Below are 18,752 nucleotides of genomic sequence, written 5' to 3'. Positions count from 1 at the left end.
CTTAAAAATCTAGTTGCTTGTATAAGTTTGTTGTTTGTGATGTTGTAGTTGATGTTGTGTTGCTTCCAAGGATAAACCAATGGGCGCGGTAAGCGTTTTTACGGCAGGGAACTACCACTGTCAATCTGGTGTGTTGTTTTTCTGATGGTGTTTTTGCAACTGGTGTTCTTTCTTTGAAAATTCAATTTTTATAGAGATTTATGGGGGAGATGTCTGTTTCTGTTCAATTTAAGTTTTTATAAAAATTTGTTTATATAATGTATTTATTTTTCAGAAAAATAAAAAAACCATCAAAATGGTCTTAAGAAAACCAAAACGATAAAACAGATGTGGATTCGCTATCAAAAGATATCTTCAAAGATGGCTTCATTTGATCCAAGAGAATGTACCTTTTTTTTCTGATAACTTATTTATATTCTGAGAATTATGGGTTACAGCCATACTTTAGGCGTACAAACTTTCGCGAGCAGAAACTTTCGCGATTTTCGCGAATTTTGGCCCTTTTCGCAAAAGTAAATGTCTTTTAAAATTCTAGGAAGGGCCATTCGTTTATGCCAAATTCTTCGCCAAATAGAAAATCTGTAAAACTTCAAACTTTGAATAAAATGTAACTTTTATGGCACTTTTTAGCCTGCTAAAAGACTAATAAGTCAAAGGACAAATGTTTCAAGCCAATACTAAAAGTATTCGTCCCTCTAAGCCATTTTTTCATGTGAAAGTACTCAATTTTACGTCTTGATTCGCGAAAGTTAATGCTCGCGAAAAATATTTTTCTGTTAAATTTGCGAAAGTAAATGTCGTGAATTTCGCGATTTTTCGTCCTCGCGAAAGTTTCTGCTTGCGAAAGTTTCTGCTCGCGAAAGTTTGTACGCCTAAAGTAGTCATCTTCAGTACTTCTCAAACTCGCAATAGTATTGTTGAGAGTTTATCTGAACAATTTGAGACAATCCAAGACAATCGTTATGCTCAAAATTTTTACTGTGTTTTTTAATATAGCAATAGAAGATAGGAAAAAAGAATCTTCCATTGTATTAAAATACCAAAATTATATTCAATTCAATTTACTCAATACAAAATCTAACGTGACCAATAGATTAAGTTTGAGTAATTTAATTACAAATATTTTCAGTACTTTTAAAATGATTCAAATAATTACTATGAAACTTTTTAACAAAGTTACTTTTTCAGATTTTAATTTTTGTATAATTTTCATTTCTTATTTTAGTAACCAAGAATAAAGAAGAAACAATCAAGTACCCTTTAAAGAGATTTGAGACAACATTAGGAAAATCATTGCGCATTGTGATTCTCACAAATTTAGACCGTTTGAGAAAACATAGAAGTAATATTGAAAAGGTAGTTCAAATCAAAAATAATAAACCGACACAATAGAGAACACCATGGTTCAAACCCATTCTCATTCGGGGTTATCTTGTTTGAATATATATTGAATACAGTAAAACTTATTAAAAAATTTCTAAAAAATATTCATTTACAAGGCTTATACACGATGTTAACATCACAGTTACGCAATTAAGCATTTTACCTTATTCTAATTTATCCTTTTCAACTTTTAGGCTAGAAATTACAAATATTAGTCCCATTAAAGCATTTATGATTATAATTTAATTGAACTATGAGTAATGCATTATGTTTTTCTGACAGTTTGCCAATGAAAGAAGATGGAAAGATCTCAATATGGAACAAATAAATGCATCCAGGACTGTACAGGTTTATACAGGCCTTTATTTTCACTTTTGTTTTTAGAATTGTTGAAATAAGACTGTGTAGCTAAATCTTTGTTTGCAAGTTACATTTTAAATTTCACTAGACTCAGAGGATGGGAGGTCATCCCATCTAAAAGCTACCATATGTGCAAACAAGGGTCTCAAAATCGAACCTTTACAATGCAGAGAAAATCAAGTCAAATTTGCGTAAGTTTCATAAAAAAATTGACCCTAATAGTGCATTATTTTGAAACTTTCTAAGGCAAAAAATGGTCAGATTGTCAAAATTTTGCCCGAAATACCTTGTTCTTGTCAATTTTTCACACTTACAGGGAAGCCTGAAAAGCTAGGTTGCGACCAGACTAGATTTTATCAAAGTTAATCTTTGCAAAGTGTTAACAAAACAAAACTAAAATGAATCCTAAATAGGCTGTTTTGTCCTTATTTCTAGCAATTGAAAGCTACAATACGTGAATTAGACAAAGTAAAAGACCAATTGGTCGAAACTGATGTTAATGCTTTCAAAAAGCGAATTGAACCAACAAGAAATGAAGCACTTGAGGCTATACAAGAATTCAGTCGGCTTTATGATGTTATTTCAAGACAAGTCCAAGATTCTTTGCTGGAAGCTCAGAATGGTTAGTATTGTTAAAATTTTAAGATATCTTTAAATTGCTTTTTTCCACAGGTTAAACCTGGTTAAACAATACTATTTTCAAATTTTCAAATTCCTGATTTGTCACATTCTATCTAATTAATGAAAAGTTTTCAAAAGTTGATTTTTTGTGATCAAGTCATTTTCGTCGTGCAAAATGACAAATTCCATTGCATTGAGTATTCTCTCTTTCTAATAACTTTTCAAAGCTGAAGGTGATCTCGTTGAAGTGCCATTACAATCACCACCAACATCACGAGGAAATTCACCACAGATCAACACATTTGAAGAAGGATCTCTTATGGGAAATATACAAATAAGAGATAACCAAAGGGAACATGAAGAAATTGCTGTTTGCCAATCATGGGATCATTTGAGAGATGTAGGTCTCCCTTCCCTGATTACCCTTTTGCAATGCCTACAGTAATGGAATATAACTTAATCCACAAGTGGATCTCCTCAAATTGTTTAAGAAATCGGTATTTCAAGGATCCTTTTTTCTGTGATTTAAAGAAAAAGTGAAATGTATATTTATCAATTTTATTAATTTTATCTTGCAGGGATTGGTTGAACTTAACTTACTTGTCAAGGATTTTGCTGTTGTTGTCCATGTAAGAATATGTCAATCTCACTGTAAATAAATATAAAAAAGTGCTCGCCTACTGTAAAATAAATTTCTGTATAGAAAAAATCATGGTGAAAAAAAAATTAACTGAAGTTTTTTTCACCATGTAATATGAAAATCTCACGACAGTAAAAGTATACGATGATTTGTTCATTTGAAAGTATCGAAATCTGTGGAATAATCCAGGATAAAATCATACTTTTGTGCAGTGAGAAGTGATAAATTATTTTATTTATTCAATTGTAGAATCAACAAGAAATGGTGGATAATATTGAAGATAATATTGAAAAAGCCCATGAAAATGTTCGAGAGGGAACTGGGTTTTTGGCACAGGTTTGGATTTTTTAGTTTTATCTCAAAGAAAAGCCATTTTATTATAACATTTCCTAAATTCTACTCCCTTTTTTTAGGCTAATCCTTTATTATCTAGTAAACCCAAATTAAATGTACATACAAAAAGTATTAGTTTAAGTTAAAATTAACATAATTAGGTCTTATATGAAAATATGAAATTTTAACTTGATCGATTGGCTGCAATAATTGATAATCTGATGATTATATTTTCAGGCCAGTAAATATAAAGCCGCTGCAATCCCAGTTGGTGGTGCCATTGTTGGTGGAATCATAGGTGGACCCATCGGTTTAATGGCGGGTTTTAAACTAGCCGGTGTGGCTGCAGCTGTTGGTGGAGGGATAGCTGGATACACAGGTGGAAAATATTTGAAAAACAAACACGATGCCAGAGTTGAAATGGAAATGAGTAATTTGAGTAAGAAAGATGACGATTTTCAAAGAAGGTGATATTCATGTCATTACAATATTTTTCGGGATTATTTTGATTTGTGGTGAGTGATTAAGTCATGAATTGATAGAATGTAATTTTATCACATGGAATGTTATCTTGGAACATATTTTGGAAATTTTTTAAATATTTAAAGTCTTGAAAAGTGTTAATAAATAAAGTTGAAATACAGTATGTTAATTAAAGGATGGTTTTCATCAAGACTATACTATCAAGGCAAAGTTTTATGTTCGTGTAATGAATCCCATCAAATTAAGCCTTTTTATTTGGAAATTTTTCTGTGTACCTTTTTGTACATAATGCACCTCGACTTAAGATCGAGAAATATTAAAGATGAAGTAAATTTTATAAAAATTGAAAGTCTTTTCTTTCATATTTAAATTTTGAAGGAAAGTTTCTCTTTTTTATCATTAATATCATATTGTCTACTATAATCTTTTGAAAGAGGAAGTATTTAGAAGATATTTAAAAAAATTACTTTATGTGTAATTAATATGTACAATAAATATTTTAAAACAAATAAAAACGTAAAATTTAGTATCAATGCTTATGTTCGATTCTTTTTTCTTTAATTTTGAATTTCCCGCAGCTCCTCCTGATTTTGTCAAACTAGCAGTGAACGTAACATTACCACTCTAATATTGTTTTATAAGTTAAACTATACTATCCTTCTATGCATTTTAGATTACAAATAAAATAAATACAAAAACAACAATTATAAAAACAAAGACAATTTTTGATTGTTTGACTTTGGTTAAAGACTATGTATAAGAGCGACTATTTCTGTGCTCTCTCGCCCATCGATCAAGCTCACCTTTTAGAACGGAAAGCAGAACAATGTCTACGTAAGGAGAAACACGAGGATGCCATTGCATATCACCAAGACGCTGCCAGAATATTACAAAACGTTTTAAATCAATATAAATTGAATGATGCTTGTCCGGATGTTTTGATATCTTTACAATGCCAAATAAATCATCACAGGAAACAAGATAAATTAATCATGCTCAGAAAGGAACAAAGAGAAGCCATGCTTCGTCGAAAAGATCTTAAAACTTCAACACACCAAGAACCTTTCCAAGATTTGATTAATTTTTCAACAACTTCGATTGATAGTTACGATTCTACCGATTTGGTCTCGACTAGTAGTCATTCAATGCATAACAATATGTTACAAGAACATTTGGCTAAGCGAGAAGAAGTGATTAAAACTTTGGGTGTATTAGTAAGGCAACAACAACATCAGATATTGGTGTTATCAAGCAAACTGAAAGAGAAAGATGATGAAAATAAACGTTTAAAACAATTACTGGAGATGGGCCAAGAAAACCAAAATGAAGACCTCTTTCAAACTTAATAATCCCTTAAAGGTCTGAGGCCACTTGAAACAATTTTCATCAAATAGAAACATTCGAAAACTGAAACACGCGAAAAGTTTCACTTTGATGAAAAAGTTGCTAGTGGCTCCACCTCAAAAGATGAATTAACAAATCGTAAACAAATCGGTTTCTTAAACAATAATGTTTCTTTCTAGGCAGAAACAGTGGCAGAAAACTTTTGAAACTTTTCATTATAGTGACGTGACGGTCACAAAGATTTTTTTGTTGAGATTTCTCTAGATTTCTCTGAGGTGGTTGGGCCACTTGAAACAAAGTTTGGCGATTGAACTGTAACTTGTTTGTGTTTCATTTTGATGACATTTGTTTCAAGTGGCCCCAGACCATAAGTAAATGAATGAAATGATAAATGATAAAATGCAATGTGATCGGAAAAAGGGAGCAGAATAAGTAAAAGTAAAAAATCTTCACAGTTTGTATAAATTTCTATGACCAGATTACAACTCTATTTTCTTCTTATCTGACGAGAGTGCTCGATGATATCAGAGCTTATTCAAATTAAAAGAAAGAGACTTTGATTTATTGTTTCAGAACTTTAATTATTTATTTATTTAAATTTAATTATTTAGCCGGGCGGCATGAAACTTAAAGTTCCGAAACAATAAATCAAAGTCTCTTTCTTTTAATATGACCAGATTACTAAATTTCTTTCGCAAAAAACAAATTTTAATTACCTTTGGAATTGAATATCTATCGATTCTGTTCATCTTTTTTCTTAGACACACTGTATACACTGCATCCATGGTTTCAGAACTTAATTAACATTGCAAACGATACATTCTTTATTGAACTGATAAAAAACTTTCGTATTTCTTCGTTGTTATTTTCACATATCATTTATTCAGCTCGTTATATTATTGAGTATAATACTAAGTGATTACCTTAAGTGGATAAATTTTCGCGAGACGAGAATTTAGATATTTCGCGTGGATTAAATTTCGCGAATCAAAGGCCTATATAAACTAATTTACCCGTCTTTCAATGCAGGGATTAAATAGTTAATTCCGTTCTTATGGCCTAAATAATTTCGCGTGGACTGATTTTCGCGAATCAAAGGCCTTCAAAGTTTTCGCGTGGACTAAATTTCGCGAAAACGGCCAAAATTCGCAAAAATCGCGAAAATTAATCCACGCGAAAATTGATCCACTTAAGGTATTAACTATAATTATTATCTTATTATATAAGGTTAAGACTTGTTGATATTATATTCCAATCAAAAGATTGATATTTAGTCCTAAAACGGGATTCAAAAACATTACTCCAGTTTTTCACAAATGCTGGGTAAACGCGACACCCTTCTCGAATTATTTTATTATCTTCCCAGGTACACATTTGAAAGTAGAATACACTTTAATGTTGGGGCTTTTAATAGGGTGGGTGTCGATTTACTTTTGTTGGAATTATGGATTTCAGTTTCTCTAAACAGAAAAGTGTTTTTTAACCGTAGCCTAGAGATGACAATCCCCCTTTAAAACTAGAAATTTTGGTGGGGATTTAATTTGGCGTATGGCTGAAAATGTTTTTTCAGAGGGAATTTAATTTGACGGATGAAGGTAATTTTTGGTTTAAAAACCCTATTGAATACTTTAATCGGATTAATTTTCGCGAGATTAAATTTCGCGATTTCGCGAATTTTTGCCATTTTCGCGAAATTAAAACTCGCGAACACGCGTGAGATTCCTGATGCGCGAAATTTAATCCACCACAAAACTTTTAAAATTGTATTTTTGGCGGAGAAACTAGTTCCAAGTCTCCATTTTTGGTAAAAAATGGCTATTTTCAGTTGTTTTCTGGCTTATTCGCGAAATTAAATCCAGAAAATTTCGCGATTTTTTTAGCTCGCGAAATTTAATCTCGCGAAATTTAATCCGGTTAAAGTAAATAAAGCCCTGTTTTAAGGCCTAAAATAGCAAACATTTGGGAGAATGAATACAACAATTTAAATTTGGTGGATGGTGGAAAAATTTATATTTGGCGGGAACTTAATTTGGTAGATTTTAGCTAAATCCGCCAAATTTTCATTCCGCTCAAGATTTCTTCCCTAATTAATTTTGTCAATTCTCTGGTCGAAACATTGCTCAGATGACTAACACTAGTTTAAGGTACCAAAAAAACGTGTACCTTATCGGGGAAAAAAATGTCGGAGGAAAGTGACGAAAATTTTGAGGGGATGATTTTTTAGGGGATATGTTATCACCCGACCAAAACTTTTACCCGATTTTTTTATCCCCGACCAAAACTTTTACCCAATTTTACCCCAATCAAAATTAAAATCTAAATTTTGTACACCTTTATTAACCGAAATTAGTGCTTTGAACATCGAATTATGAGATCTATTTTCAAGCTACCATTTCATTTGGACAACTTAGTTGGGTGAAAGTGACTAAATTGTAAATTTCGTCGGGGAAAAGTGACGAATTTGAAATTTTGGTCAGGGGAAAGTGACGAAAATGCCTCTAGGTGACGAAATTTTTCCCCGACGAAATAAAACTCCGACATTTTTTCCCCCGATAAGGTATTATATTAGCAGAGAAACTAGTAAGAAAAATACACCCTAATAATTAACAACATAAATTTCATTTACAATACTCCCGTCCTCGATCAAATCTTCTTCTTTGAAATAACGATCATAAAACTGACATTCTTTGAATCCGAAATAATCCAGTGAAACCGTTTTGGGTTTGATGATCACCGAGTTACAATAATCATCGTGTTGGCAACTCATAAAACATTCCTCTATGTGTTTGACTGTTTTTCTTTGGTATTCAATATAATTCGAACGCATATTTCGACCAATCAAAATGAACTCGAGTGTAGGTCTTGTCCAGATTACGTCACTGAGAGCCGACAGGGTTGTAGCTAGGAGTAGAAACTTTTCGGATGAGAGCTGAAATGAGAAAAGAAACATTCTTTAACTCTTTATCAAATTTAGTTAAAGCTTTGGAGAAATTCCGGTCATTTCCAGAAATACCTTTTGATATTCCCAAGAATGACCTCGAACCCAGTCCCTTCCCTTAGCTCGCCCTTTTTGTGATTTTGATAGCGATCACAAAAGGTACTAACGTCCATCAGTGACGTCAAAAAGTGAAAAAGTGGTGCAAGTATAGATTAAAGTAAACGAAAAATTTCTAATCTCCACCCTGAAATTGTCAAAAATAACCAAAAGTTGATCCTGCCAGATACACATCTTGAAAATTAATTAGTAAGTTTGGAACCCTATCAGATATCTTCCGAGCCTAAAAGAGGGACCCTAACCAGCGCCACGTCCCAGTACCCTGCCTGGATACCCGACCTTTAAATTAACCCCCACAATCTGGCCCTTTTCAATCAATGAAGGTAATCCTGATTGGCTAAAGTGAATCTTCCAAATCAAATGGGGAAGAAAAGTAAAATTTTGAACTTAGTGGTGGATTCTTTGTTTTCGAGTAGAACGTTTTTTGAATTTCTTTCTCACCTTTCAATGCTACTCTCAAAAACCAATTTTCACCAGCCTACTGTAGATATAAAAAGGGATTATCAGATAAAATTGGCCTTACCATTTCAACGACTCTTGTTTTTGATGTTCTTCTTGCTTATAAAATGCTCTAAATTTGAACTCCAGAACATGAAAAGTGTTACTTTATTCTCACAGTCGGTACCTTTCATGGTCGGTGTAGGATACAAATACAGTATCTATTCCAAAGCTGTGGAATGTTCTTTTGAAAGACTGTTGGAAGTCATTCAGCTCAACCTCTGTTCCATTTGAATTATTCATCACCGATAAATCGGTATTACCAGAAAAAAACGACGGGATTACGGTATTTCATCTACCGGTATCGGTAATTAGGTAATTAGGTTTCCTTTATCGACGGTATTACAGTATTTGACTCAAATCTTTGTCGGTATGACGGTATTTAAGACCCCTGAAACGGGGGGGGGGACGGCTATTAGGTACCCGAGAGTACTTTTATTAACGCTCGAGTCAGAGACAATCGAAACCCCCTGTCAAATTATTTGAGTTGGCTAAGAAAAGGTATTATATTATACACTATCTGTTCGAAGAACTCCATAAATTTCAGTTTCTAAACCCTAAAAATAAATCCCCAACCCAAAAAGCGTTTTTTTTTCTGAAAAAACCATTACATGAAAATTGACAAATTGTCTCGTTCACTTCACAAGTTAAAAAGTTTTTGAAGGGGTATCAACTTTCTAACCTCTAAGAGCTTGTAAAGAAGGGCACTCGATTTTTAAACGCCAAAAAATGGCTTTCAAAATGGGACCCTTACAGTGCAGCCCTTGAGCAAAGAAAAGGTACCCTTACAGTGCATTTTACGGAGCGATTCTGGCCTTTACAGTGTAGTTTCATATCCTGTTTGCTGAAGCCATCTGAAAATGAGCCTGAGATGTTGACATAATTTGCAAAATAAATCAAAATGGGTGCGAGTCAAAACTATAAAGATAAATCAGATTTTTACTCTCAGACTTGCAATTCAGCAGTCCCCAAACATATCCTTGCAGTGTATTTAACTAAAAGAAGACCCTTGTAGTACACTCTATCAAAAGTACACCCTTACAGTGCATTTCCAGGGTCTCGAAAAACCTACCCTTAAGGGTGGCACATGCCGTGGGTCCTGGGATTTGGCCACATTTTGAACATTCGAAATAAATGGCTCCTGGATATGGAACTGAGAACGTTATCATTACCGCAGGATTGACTGGTTTATTGTTTTGTAAAAACTAAACAAATATATCATACGCAAAACGCTAACTTATACATCTAATATCATATAAACTATTTTAGTTTCTTTTTTTCCACGAAAACCACTTATTATTGGTAGGATCATTAGATAAACATTGGTGTTTTGCTGACGTCAGCAATTTATTGATATCATACGAGGCGAACGACAAAGAAGGAGTGGCTTGAACCATTGCACAAAGTCTACAAACAAATTTAGTATTGATGAACTCTCCAGTACCTTTCCAACGAAAATATTCATTATATAAATCGTCATTATTATCTAGTATGTGCATGTATTCGGCGAGTTGTCTTGGCGAGTTGAACTCATCCACATGTATGAAACTATTGGGTGGAGCAACTCGTTTGTAATCATCTGGATGTGCTCCCATTACAATTGGTATGACGTCATGCCTGCAAGATAGAAGGTAAACATGAAAGTTTTGTTTGGGAACCCCTCAGATAAGTTCGGCTGATATTCCAGACACCCAAAGTAAAGGCTGCAAAGTATACGTTTGGGAAAGATTTGAAAAATCAAATTACTTCAAGCTCTTCTAAAAGGAAATTTTAGTAATCTTAATGAAGTTAAGATTTGAAACAACTAAAAGAAGACACCCCCTTCTCACAGACCCACTGGAACCCCTTCCCTCTAGATTGTTTGGCTAGAATATAGTCCACAGTGAAAAATATACTCAAATTTTTGCCCCCGCTGAAAATAATCAGATAAGCAAATCCTCACTGCAATATATTGTGCTATCTTTTCAATCCCCACTGAACTTTCGGGCTCGAAAACAATGGAATTAAAATCCCCAGCCATAAGAAACATGGGAATATCAACCCCTATCGATTTTCAGTCCGTTTTTTTTTTACTCCACTGACTGAAAAGATTCTACCGGTTCTGTGAGAAAAGGGTGTAAGAAGGCAAGAAGGGTAAAAGTGTTCCTTTTGAACGTTTGTTCATTTGACAGTTAGAGTGACTCAAATAGGAGGTGAGAACCTTATCTTTTGGGAGAAACAAATTAATGTGAAGATTTTTAATTTTGACGAATGCCAAGGTATACATCAGTTACACACTTTTATAAGTAACTCCATTTTTCGGATGAGGGCTACTGGGGTTGCTTAGCTCATTTTCTAACCACCAAACTTGATATTATACCATATTTATGCTTATTGGGTTAAGGGCTATCGTTTGTCGTGCTTAGATTATCTAAAAAGCTTTTACTTTACGAGATAGTGAAAAAATGGCTAATTTGAGAGCTCGAGTCTTAGCAACTGGGTTGCTTATTAGAAAATGTGTATTTTCATCTATGCCGAAATTTGTTTTAACCTCCATCAAACCTAAATTCGCTATGTTGCATTCTCGCCCAGAAATGTTTCTTCAAGGTACTAAATTGTTAGTACACAAAAATTCCGAGTGAGGCATGTAAACTAAATTCGCAAATGATCGAGCTACTTACTGTAGGGCATTGCGAAAGAATTTCTCTGTGATATATTCTCTGCAATTGGAATTCTCAAATGCCATGTAAAATTTATAATCTTTTTTGATGACCTCGAAACATTCATCCCTGTTGCATTTCAAATCGCCACAAGCACCGTAAATATCTACCGACGCAAATTTTTTTAGTTCCCAAATATAATCCAATCGGCCATTTTCTGCATCACAGTTTGAAACCACAAAAGCTGCTAATTTAGTTTTTCCTGTCGCATAATTCTTATCAGCCACATAAGGTAAACGTTCAATATGCTCAAAGGGGACAAATTTAGCATATGGTGTTGGAATGGTACTATCAGACCTGTACGTAGCAGTCCAATTTATTTGAACAGGTGTATCAAAGTTTAGGTTATGCACAGGCGACTCAATAGTATGATAAATCCAAATTTGATTCTTTCGATTTCGTGTGTGATCTATCATTTGTTTTGATGGACCATTAAAACATGACGTCAGCATTTTCAGCTTCTGAAACATCATTGGTGAATATACAATCTTTATGATGACATTTATTCGTTACCAGTCCATGTTCGTTCAAATCATTACTTTTAAACATCAAAAGTATCAGTTTTTTTGACGGGTCCGTTCGTTTTATTTTCAAAGAAATTTGCTTTTGAATTCGATCATTATCGAAATCGATTGAACCTTCTCGCGCACGAAAAATGGATCGCAGTAATATCTGGTCTTCACTAAACAAAGAAAAGGGTTCTTTAAATTTACTTAAATCTGGCTGTAGTTCTTTATCGTAACGTAGTCTAGGATCTTTGTAAATAAGCGAAAATATATCTCTCTTGATTGTTTTGATGATTTCGTTTAAGCCTTCCGGTTCAGTGCTCTCTTTCTCTTTTGAAGATGGTAGCCGAGTTGCAAGCTTGATTAAAGATGGTACCTCAGCTCTACCGTCTTTCAAATTAGTAAACTTATCTGCTGGTCTAGCTTCTCCCCATGAAGCCGAATCAAATTTCTTTCTCATTTTCTTTGAGAAGCGTCTACCATGGTCATCATTACAAATTATATTTTGCAGAATGAGATTTCCATTGTTGTTCGGTATGTTCCGTAAATTATACACGATGAAAAACGTGGTTAGGGTAGTGAAGCAAAGGACATAGGTTGTCAAGAGTTTCAAAGCTAAGTTCATGACGTGGTTCAGTTATTGTTAAACGGTGGTTTCGCATGTGATCTTTTGAATGATGCCGTCTAGTGAAATCTTTGTATGTCTAAAAAAGACGAAAAGAAGGAATGATAATTTTCATACAACTTGAATCGTTCTGTAATATTGTTGAACTTGATTATCAAGGGAAAAGTTGAAACGTTGAATCATTTCCGTCCTTTCTCAGCTCGATGGAATATTGAAATCTCAATGAAAAAGCCTTCAGAATCATTCCTTCAAAACTTTGTTATGACTTTCCTTTACAGCAACGAAAAAAACTTGGGGTGAATATATCAAATATAGAACAAAAAATTGCAAAATGAAAACAAGAACATGTCTTCTTTGGTCAAAAGGTCGAAGTTTGCTGATAAAAAGCAAAAAAAAACCCTCTTAAATTTCAGTCTAAGCTTCAAGTTACCATTTCCATTTACAATAAAATATAGCGATGCAATAGAAATCAAAGGGGGTTCAAAAAACCTAAAAATGTTATCATTCGAGTTAAAATTCAGTGGTTTCCCTTTACACTGTTGTACTAGAATAAATGAAATAACAGTTCCCGTTTTCTAGAATGTACTAAATTAGCTACAAGAAAACGAATCTCAGTTGGGGGAAATAAAAAGCACAGTTCTCTCATTAGGAGAAAGAAAATACAGATTTAACATGCTCCTCCTAAGCTTTTCCTTTAAAACAGTCTGCACCAAGTTGGACACTGCAGGACAATGTTTCATTTAGAAAATTAGTCGCCAAGAAGTATAAAAAGAGAAACTACATGAACAATGAATCAATCTCTTTTGAAGACCATAAAAATTAACGTGAAGACTCAACTTCTACTACTTACTCATCGAGTCTCCATAACTCGAACACGTATTAGGAATATAATTTCTTTGAGATATGGAGTGAGGTTTATTAGGCATTGTTGTCGGAAGGGATCACAAAACTTGTTCGAGTTAAGAAGACATTCGAGTTAAAGAGATTCCACAGCATCAAACCAGAAGAACTTAGCTAAACTAAAATTTAGTCAAAACTTACTAAATGAGCATTCACTTCATTAAAAAACTTCACATGAATCAGTATAGCACGAAGTTTGAGTTTTAGAAAATTAGCTTAATTAATAATCGCATCAGCAGTATCTAAGGTGTAATGAAAATCGAATTAATGGCAATTACGAGAGGAATTATAACAAGTTATGCTCGTAAGAGTGGATACCTCAGGCTTGATTTTTATTTTTAAAATTCAAACTTCATGTGCTTGAGAACAAATTGAGAACAACATTTTTTATGAGAACAAATCTCATAAGAACATGAATTCGATTGCCAAAATATCAAGAGCAAGTTAAACATTTTAAGGCTTGGTGGACTCTGAATGCCAAATTTCTAAGGGAATTGCACGAAAATACTTTCAAAATGGTGAATATAAGAACATTTATATTACACACACAAGCTGAAAAATCACAACATAACACACTACCTAAGCATTTAACAACTTCAGCAACTTCACAGTAAAGACGTAATTTTATTTCTTGAGCAAAACATTTCTTTCTCAGCAAGTATCTATACAGAATCCTTCTAATGAGATTTCAAAAGAAAAACACTGTAACACACCTTCAGTATAAAATATTTCAACAATATCGTTTAAAAATAAGCAGGACAGACTCGAAAACCACGGCTTGGGAATACGGTATCAAGGCCAAATTTTTCCACAGATTGTAGAATATTCTAAATCTTTGCGGATTCTAAAGAACGTCCGAAATTTCTGGTTTTTCAAAGTTAGATGGCTTTTCTTTTAGGATGTACTTACCGTACTCAAGCAAAAAAACTTTATTCAAACTTAAGTTATATTCAGAAAGGTCATTTATCCTCTAAGTTCCCAAAGATCTTCGAAGTTGGTACATTATTGTAGAAAGAGTAGTCTAGCATGCTTGACGACTTAACTCAGTAAAAAATAGGAAGTAGAAAACTTGACAGGAGCATCAATTTATTTTAACCATATCCCGACATAAAAATTTCCCGCTTTCAACAAAAACGTTATAAACGACTGGATTCCCAGTCTATAGAAAGAGCACAAACTTTCCGTGATAAAGCAAAATCTCAAAAAGTTTAACGTCTTAAATCCGCTTATACACGTTTTTAATAAGAACATCCAAAATTTTAAAGGCTTCGGATGTTCTTAACTTTTCGAGTTTTAAGCCTAAAAATGTTCTTAACATGTTCTTATTTTCACCATTTTCTTAAGAAATTGGGTATTTTAGGGTCTGCAAAGCCTTAAAATGTTCTTAACAATTTGGTCATGGTGGTCTTGTGTACACACTGTTTGAAAAGATTTAGCAAATCTGCAACAGTTCAATGCTCTTCAAAACAAAATTTCTCACTCAATTTCTTCGTAAAAACAAAATCCTTAAAAAACTTAAGTTGAAAATACGGTAGGAAAAGAAGGTTATAAAGGCTTTGAAGTTTTCTGATGAACAAACGTGAACTATGAAACGAACTTACCAATCCATTTTTATCTCCAAGTGGACCATTTGAATTGATCAGGGCGAACACATTGTTCCTCAGTCCACCATTGGCTTATGTCTCGATACCACATAGGAAAGATAGATGCAATCTGAACCATTGCACAGACTCTACAAACAAATTTAGTATTGATGAACTCTCCAGTACCCTTCCAACGAAAATATTCATTATATAAATCATCATTATTATCTAGTATGTGCATGTATTCGGCGAGTTGTCTTGGCGAGTTGAACTCGTCCACGTGTATGAAACTATTGGGTGGAGCAACTCGCTTGTAATCATCTGGATGTGCTCCCATTACTATTGGTATGACGTCATGCCTGGAAGATTGAAAGTAAAGAAATACTAAGTTAACAAAAATGTCAAAAACGCTTGGAGAAAAAGTTCGAATCAAAAGGGGGGGGGGGTGGAAGGCGCAAGTCAAGAAGTTATTCTGGACATCGCGATGACATGTTTATAGTTTCTCTATAGAAGAGATTCATTTAAATGGAAAATTCCCCAGGAACTTATCAAGAAAGAACGAATGTCAAATTGGTTTTGAAAAAGATTTTGAATTTGAATACTTTCGTGAAAAAGGCCAGTGGGTGGTGTCGATACTTTTATGTCAAAAAGCAGTCATGATTTCGTAAAGTGTTTTTATTGACCCCCTGTTCACAAAAGTTTTAATCTTAAGAAAAAGCAGAGAAGAAAAAGTAAAGCAAAGAAAGCTTTCACATTTTACTTCTAGAACATATTGAAATCTTGTCGAAATTTCGTATGACTCCCAGTTTCTATTTGATGTTGATGAGTTTTGGAGTAAAGATACTTACTGCAAAGCATTGTGGAAGAATTTCTCCGTAATGTAATCCCGACAATTGGAATTTTCGAACGATAAATAAAATTTGTAGTCACTTCTCAAAATTTCTAAACATTTATCACCACCCAAGCCTCGTTTGCATGTCAACGGCCCACAAAACCCATAAATATCAATCTTTATATATTTCTGTAGTTCTTTTACATACGCCATACGGCCGTTAAAACCTCCACAATTCGAGACAAACCAAGCTGCTATTTTAGTTTTCCCAAACGCATAATTTTTATCCGCTTTTAGAGGCATTTCGTTAACATGGTCATGACGAATAAACAGTCCGTAAGGTGTTGGCAAAACACTATCTGAACGAAAAGTGGCAGTCCAATTCACAGACCCTTTATTCCCAGTAATATACGGTATTGTAGCTGGCGATTCTAGTTGGTGATATATCCAAATCTGGTCTGGTTTTTGTACAGGTCTTCGGATGCGTTTAGGAATCTGATGAGAAATGACTGCATCAGCATTACGAAATTGTTTCTTGTCTGAGGTCAGTTGACAATTGTCAACAGGGCATACATTATTATGTATTGCACTAGCTGTTAAATGGTTATCATAGAAATTTACTAATATGAGTTTCGGTTCTGCGTGTTTTAAACGTACATTTAATTGATTTAGGAGACGATTTTTAGAATATGTTTCGACACCATTTTCATCGATTGGAAATAACGTTTGAAGTATATTCTGGTCCTCTGGATCGTAAATAGAAAGTGAACGATCAAACATTGTGCTTTTTGATTGTGTGAAATAATCTATCTCATTCGTGACAACTTTGAGAGATTTAGCAACTTCACGAACACTTTGAAAATCGGACTTTGCGTTTCCAAGATTTTTATCTTTTGAACAGGTGGTACAGTTACAAGAGGGTTGGATCTGAGTCATTGATTGATGCGGGATCTGACGCATGCGCAGATGGTCGATACTGTACCACATGAAAAATGTGGATGTTAGCGCGAATATGATTACGTAAAGAACCATTAATCTCATTCCTCTCTTGTTCGAGATCATAATGAAGAATTATAGCTGGAAAGAAGAAGAGAAGAGATGAGATATACAGTGGATTCTCCATAACTCGAACACTTCGAGTTAAGGAAATTTCCAGTTATTGAGGTTAAGGTTTATATGGCATTATTAACTGAAGGGACCAGAAAACTTGTTTGAGTTAAGGAAACATTCGAGTTATGATGACTACACTGTTTTATCAAAAGGTAAATTCATAGCAGGGAAAAATTGAATCTTATGAATAGCCAGTCATGAAAATGAGACAAGTATAATTTCTGCCCTTCCATTGTAAAAAAATCATCTCGAAACATCAAATCTAAGTTACCAATCAAGAAAAATCGACAGCAGTTTACCTCTCCGTTCTGTTGAAAAGACATCACCAGTCTTTACGTATCCTGTATGAATCAAATGGAAAAATACCTAAAAATTTAAAAAATTAAAAATGTTCAAAGGAAATTGTATTGCAACAGTAGCTTGCATTCAAATCAAATAAAACACATTGAATGCAGACTTTTTAAATCTTCATGAAGTTTATACAATCAGGCAACAGATTTCGTATCGTAGTGTAGTTATGATTTATTAAAAATTTCGCTAAAATTTGATACAAAGAACTTTTAATGAAACAAGCAACATGCTGAATTGACCTACCTGACGATGAGAATCAGATAAGAATAGGACAAATAGCAAGAGAGTAAAAAAGTGTAATGTTCAGCTTGAATAGATTACCGTAAGTATCACAGCTCAAATTAATATCGACCTGTGAAGTATAGTTGAAGTCGTATGACTTATAGTCGTAGATACTGGGGTGAATAAACATTATAGCGTGATTTCCCTGTTGACGATAAAAAGTGAATTTTCCCAAAAAGAAAACCATGTTAGGCACTTCTTAGCCCAAATGTGTCCAAAAAAATTTTTTTTTTTTGAAAATCGGGCTCCATCAGGAATTAATTACTACCATTCTATATCACTACGTAAAAAATAAGAAAAAACTACCAATGCTCAGTTTCCCTAAACTCACATTTTAGGTATTGTCATTTTGCATCAGTGTGCAAAATTTCATTAAAAAAAAAGTACAGATCGAGAAATTCAAGAAATACTGTCTTTCCGGCGAAAAAAGGTTGTTCCGGCGATTTTGAAATAGTTCCGGCTTCAAAAATCAATTTTATTGAAAATTGAAACATGCTTGATGTTGGACATTGCTATTAATAATGTTTTTGAATGAAAAAACAACCAATTGTAAGGAAAAAGTCCAATGAAAATCCAGAAAAACGGCGATTTCCGGCATATTACCGGCATTTTCCTCAAAAAATCGGACTCTGTCATGTTTTGGGCATTGTTAATACGCATCTTTGAACAAAAAAACAGAAAAAACTAATGATAAAATCTCGAGAAAATGCCAAAAAAACAGTTTTTCCGGCATATTTTTTTTTCGAAAATCGGGCTCCATCACATTTTGGGCATTGCCATTTTGCATCATTGTGTCAAAAATCAGAAAAGACTAATGAGCCAATCCTGAGAAATAGTAGAGGGAAATTTGTTCGTTTTTTTTAGGTCGCTCGATTTTTTTAGTCAAAGCACTTGTTATACATTTTTGGAAAGCTAAGGGGTAGGGGAATCAAAATAATTTGGGTGCCATTTTTTTTTCGGACACTTTGGTGTGATTTTCGGACAAATATGACGGTCTCAGGCAAAAATTAAAAGGTCAAAAATTAATATAAATAGAGATCTGTTGTATATTTTTGGAAAGCTCTCAAAAAATTAAGATTAGAGATATATTGCAAGTATAGGTGATTTCTCTACTAACTCGAGATATTAACCCTTAAAAACAGTGTTT

The 18,752-nt window shown here is 33.7% G+C and overlaps 4 protein-coding genes across 4 annotated transcripts; 2 read left to right on the top strand and 2 right to left on the bottom strand.

Moving 5' to 3' along the window:
- The first annotated feature begins 241 nt into the window (after nucleotides 1-241).
- Nucleotides 242-4,353, top strand: LOC136810026 (syntaxin-17-like). Its single transcript, XM_067066592.1, has 8 exons — nucleotides 242-385; nucleotides 1,226-1,356; nucleotides 1,666-1,731; nucleotides 2,179-2,365; nucleotides 2,592-2,764; nucleotides 2,943-2,993; nucleotides 3,254-3,340; nucleotides 3,575-4,353. Exons 1-8 carry the CDS (start codon nucleotides 328-330, stop codon nucleotides 3,806-3,808), a joined length of 987 nt encoding a protein of 328 aa, XP_066922693.1. The 5' UTR covers nucleotides 242-327; the 3' UTR covers nucleotides 3,809-4,353.
- A 140-nt stretch (nucleotides 4,354-4,493) lies between these two features.
- On the top strand, nucleotides 4,494-6,464 carry LOC136810025 (ecotropic viral integration site 5 ortholog-like). The gene has a single exon (XM_067066591.1). The coding sequence runs from the start codon at nucleotides 4,573-4,575 to the stop codon at nucleotides 5,164-5,166; it is 594 nt and encodes a 197-aa protein (XP_066922692.1). The 5' UTR covers nucleotides 4,494-4,572; the 3' UTR covers nucleotides 5,167-6,464.
- A 3,455-nt stretch (nucleotides 6,465-9,919) lies between these two features.
- Nucleotides 9,920-11,848, bottom strand: LOC136810023 (glycoprotein 3-alpha-L-fucosyltransferase A-like). Its single transcript, XM_067066590.1, has 2 exons — nucleotides 11,378-11,848; nucleotides 9,920-10,334 (listed from the first exon to the last, which is right to left on the bottom strand). The coding sequence occupies exons 1-2, from the start codon at nucleotides 11,830-11,832 to the stop codon at nucleotides 9,983-9,985; spliced, it is 807 nt and encodes a 268-aa protein (XP_066922691.1). The 5' UTR covers nucleotides 11,833-11,848; the 3' UTR covers nucleotides 9,920-9,982.
- Nucleotides 11,849-11,863: 15 nt separating this feature from the next.
- On the bottom strand, nucleotides 11,864-16,935 carry LOC136810022 (glycoprotein 3-alpha-L-fucosyltransferase A-like). Its single transcript, XM_067066589.1, has 3 exons — nucleotides 15,879-16,935; nucleotides 15,049-15,389; nucleotides 11,864-12,626 (listed from the first exon to the last, which is right to left on the bottom strand). Exons 1-2 carry the CDS (start codon nucleotides 16,922-16,924, stop codon nucleotides 15,059-15,061), a joined length of 1,377 nt encoding a protein of 458 aa, XP_066922690.1. The 5' UTR covers nucleotides 16,925-16,935; the 3' UTR covers nucleotides 11,864-12,626; nucleotides 15,049-15,058.
- Nucleotides 16,936-18,752: the final 1,817 nt, after the last annotated feature.

This window comes from Clytia hemisphaerica, unplaced genomic scaffold, assembly GCF_902728285.1.
Source record: "Clytia hemisphaerica strain Z4C2 unplaced genomic scaffold, Clytia hemisphaerica genome assembly, whole genome shotgun sequence".
Classification (NCBI taxonomy): Eukaryota; Metazoa; Cnidaria; class Hydrozoa; order Leptothecata; family Clytiidae; genus Clytia; species Clytia hemisphaerica.
The sequence above is the reverse complement of the archived record's forward strand: the minus strand, read 5'-3'. Positions and strand labels throughout refer to the sequence as shown.